This window comes from Oryza sativa, chromosome 2, assembly GCF_034140825.1.
Source record: "Oryza sativa Japonica Group chromosome 2, ASM3414082v1".
Taxonomy (NCBI): Eukaryota; Viridiplantae; Streptophyta; class Magnoliopsida; order Poales; family Poaceae; genus Oryza; species Oryza sativa.
Genome location: NC_089036.1, coordinates 25,899,860 through 25,902,928, shown reverse-complemented (window position 1 = coordinate 25,902,928; position 3,069 = coordinate 25,899,860). Strand labels below are relative to the sequence as shown.

The 3,069-nt window shown below is 52.8% G+C and overlaps 1 protein-coding gene across 1 annotated transcript; it reads left to right on the top strand.

The window, feature by feature from the left end:
• Positions 1-1,332: 1,332 nt before the first annotated feature.
• On the top strand, positions 1,333-2,102 carry LOC112937915 (putative protein phosphatase 2C 24). Its single transcript, XM_026023094.2, has one exon. It carries the CDS (start codon positions 1,337-1,339, stop codon positions 1,901-1,903), a length of 567 nt encoding a protein of 188 aa, XP_025878879.2. The 5' UTR covers positions 1,333-1,336; the 3' UTR covers positions 1,904-2,102.
• Positions 2,103-3,069: the final 967 nt, after the last annotated feature.

Genomic DNA, 3,069 nt, shown 5'->3' with positions numbered 1-3,069 from the left:
GATCAAATGGCTTAAACCATTAGAACCTAGATTTAAGGGGTTCGACCTAAAATGACTTCACATGTATAAATGTTTCAAGAATTTGTACAAAGTTACTTCTCTATATAATAAATCATTCCTACAAAATTCAACTAAATTTAACAAGTTTTTATAGTGTGAACGCGAGTTTAAAAATTTTGGGTCCGAATTTTACACACATGTAACTATAATTTTTGAATCTTAGTAATGCGGCATATATAGGGGGGCATGTCTAAATGGCTTAAAATTTGTACAAAGTTGCTTCTCCATATAATAAATCATCTCTACAAAATTCAACTAAATTTGATAAGTTTTTAAAATGTGAACGCAAGTTTAAAAGTTTTTAGGCCCAAGTTTTGCATACATGTAATAAGAATTTGTTTTGTCTACTAGTAACATAGATGATCAATTTGGATATCCATGTATATCCTATTGATATAATAGACTTATGATGAATTGACTCTATTAAACCATGGATAAATGAACTTACTTAAAATGGTTAAACCAACGAGGCTGGCCCGAGGCGGTCGCCGGCTCGACAGCCTCCCCCACCCGCGGCTCCTCGACGTGCCTCTTTCCGCCACAACCACAGTCGACGACGTACTCCCCTCGCGACGATGACATGGTGGTCCGGACGGAGGTGGCAGGGGTCCAGGCGACGGCCTCCAACGATGCCACCCGTGCAAAAGAGGGTGGCAAGACGGTGGTCAGCGCCTAAGCGGCGGACACGGCGGGCGTTCGGTGTAGATGGAAAATTCGGGACCCCCGGTGTTTAGTGTTTCCGAAGCCGAATCGGATCACAAGTTAAGCGCCGATTCCGAAGCAGAAACGGGACGAGACAACGGGCTATATAACCACGGGGCAACGAGTGCACGCACTCAGATCAGTACTACGTACGCACGCTCGCGACGCGATCAACCCAACCCGATCCTGCGACATGGAGGCTCTGCCGCAGATACGGCAAACCCTCAGCGAGATCGACCGCCGCATCCCCGACGCCCTCCGCGTCGCGATGGGCCTCCGCTTGCGGCCCACCGCCGGCGCCGCGCTGGAGGAAGTCACGAGGATCGCCGCGTCCTGCCTGCCTCGGCCTTGCCCGGAGGGCGGCGACGACCCCATGGAGTGCGACGAGGCGGCGCCGGCGCGGGCGCTGCGGATGGAGGCCGCGTCGTGCTTCCTGCCCGACCACGACGAGGACACGCACTTCGTTCGCCCCGAGGCAGGCGTCGTCGCCCTGGCGGACGGCGTCGGCGGGTACCGCGCGCCGGGCGTCGACGCCGCCGCGTTCGCGCGCGCCCTCATGTACAACGCCTTCGAGATGGTCGTGGCCACGACGCCCGGCGGCGCGGGGGGCATCTGCCCCTACGCGCTGCTGGGGTGGGCGTACGAGCAGGCGGTATCGGCGCGGACGCAGGGGGCATCCACGGCGGTGATCCTGTCGCTCGCCGGCGCGACCCTGAAATACGCCTACATCGGCGACAGCGCGTTCGCGGTGTTCCGCGACGGCAAGCTCTTCTTCCGTTCCGAGGCCCAGGTCCACTCCTTCAACTACCCGTTCCAGCTCAGCGTCAAGAACGGGAACAGCGTCACCTCGGCGGCGCGCGGCGGCGTCGAGGTGAAGGAGGGCGACGTCGTGGTGGCCGGGACGGACGGGCTGTTCGACAACGTGACCAGCGAGGAGCTCCAGCGGATCGTCGCGATGGGCAGGGCGCTGGGGCTGTCGCCCAAGCAGACGGCGGACGTCGTCGCCGGCTTCGCCTACGAGGCGTCGACGACGATGGGCAGAGACACGCCCTTCAGCCTCGAGAGCCGGAAGAAGCAAGGGACGATTTTCCGGCGAGGGAAGAGGGACGACATCACCGTCGTCGTCGCCTACATTGTCTGATCATAGGGTCATTGGTGTACATTCTATGATCTACACGGGTGTACGTACGATCTGTAGGCTGTAGCATACTAAATTGCACGATCGATCAGCTTGTCGTCTTGTCGATCGATGTCTCTCGAGCAAAATCCTTGTATTATGCGGTTGTTAAAGGCTTTATTAAGATTTGTATTAAGTCTTACGGTGTATATACATAATGATCAATTCCAGGATAATTCTGTTGTTCGTTGTTCGTTCTGTTTTATTATGAGAATTCAATTGGATGATCTAAGATAATTACCGATACTACTTTTATAATTCGTCCACTGCGCTTTAATATGAGAAATACATAATACAAGAATTTCAGGGGAACATATTTTATTGTTTGCATGTTATCCACATAATCATGATTTTAAAATACAGCATCAACTTTTTTTTTTGTCTAAAATACACCCTCGAACTTTAAAATAAGGTATTACCCTCTAACTATCAATACCGTGCTCATTACTCCGTCTTAGGCCTTGTTCGGTTTGGAGGTGATTGAAAAGGATTGGAGGGGATTGAGGGGGAATAATTCCACACCACAATAGGTGTGGAATAAATCCCTTCCAATCCATCCCTCATGGGGATTAACCGAACAAGGTCTTATTGTTTAGTATGATATCGGGGACACCACGTAGGATGCACGTATTAAAAAGCCAGAAGGCCCTAGATGTCAGACCTACCTCTCCCCTATCTTTCTCCACCTTCCTGTGTCTTCGGCTGTTCGGCATCCTCAGAAGTATCGCGGCGAGGACGCCATTGACGACAATCTCTTCGATTTGTTCCCAGTCCCCTACCCGTTTTGCCGTCGTGCTAACCGGCCACCGCCGATGCACCGCCCCTCTCCTTACTCCCTCTCCTCTCCCTCCGCTGGCGAGGATGACGGGGCCAGCCCCATCGACTAAGCTCAGATAAGACGTTTTTGACGACGATGTGTGTGTGTGTGCGTGTGTGTGAGTGGCGGTGAAAGACAGATGGGGAGGAAGCGAGAGTGGCGATGGCAGCGGAGCCCAAGCTTGATGTAGAGGTGAAGCTCATGGAGGAGGAGCGGGTGCTGGAGCCCGAGTTGACGTTCTTAGCTCAAGGCGAATGGATAGTGACGACAAACTTTGACAACCCAAGCACGAAGTAGAGATTTTGCCATCATC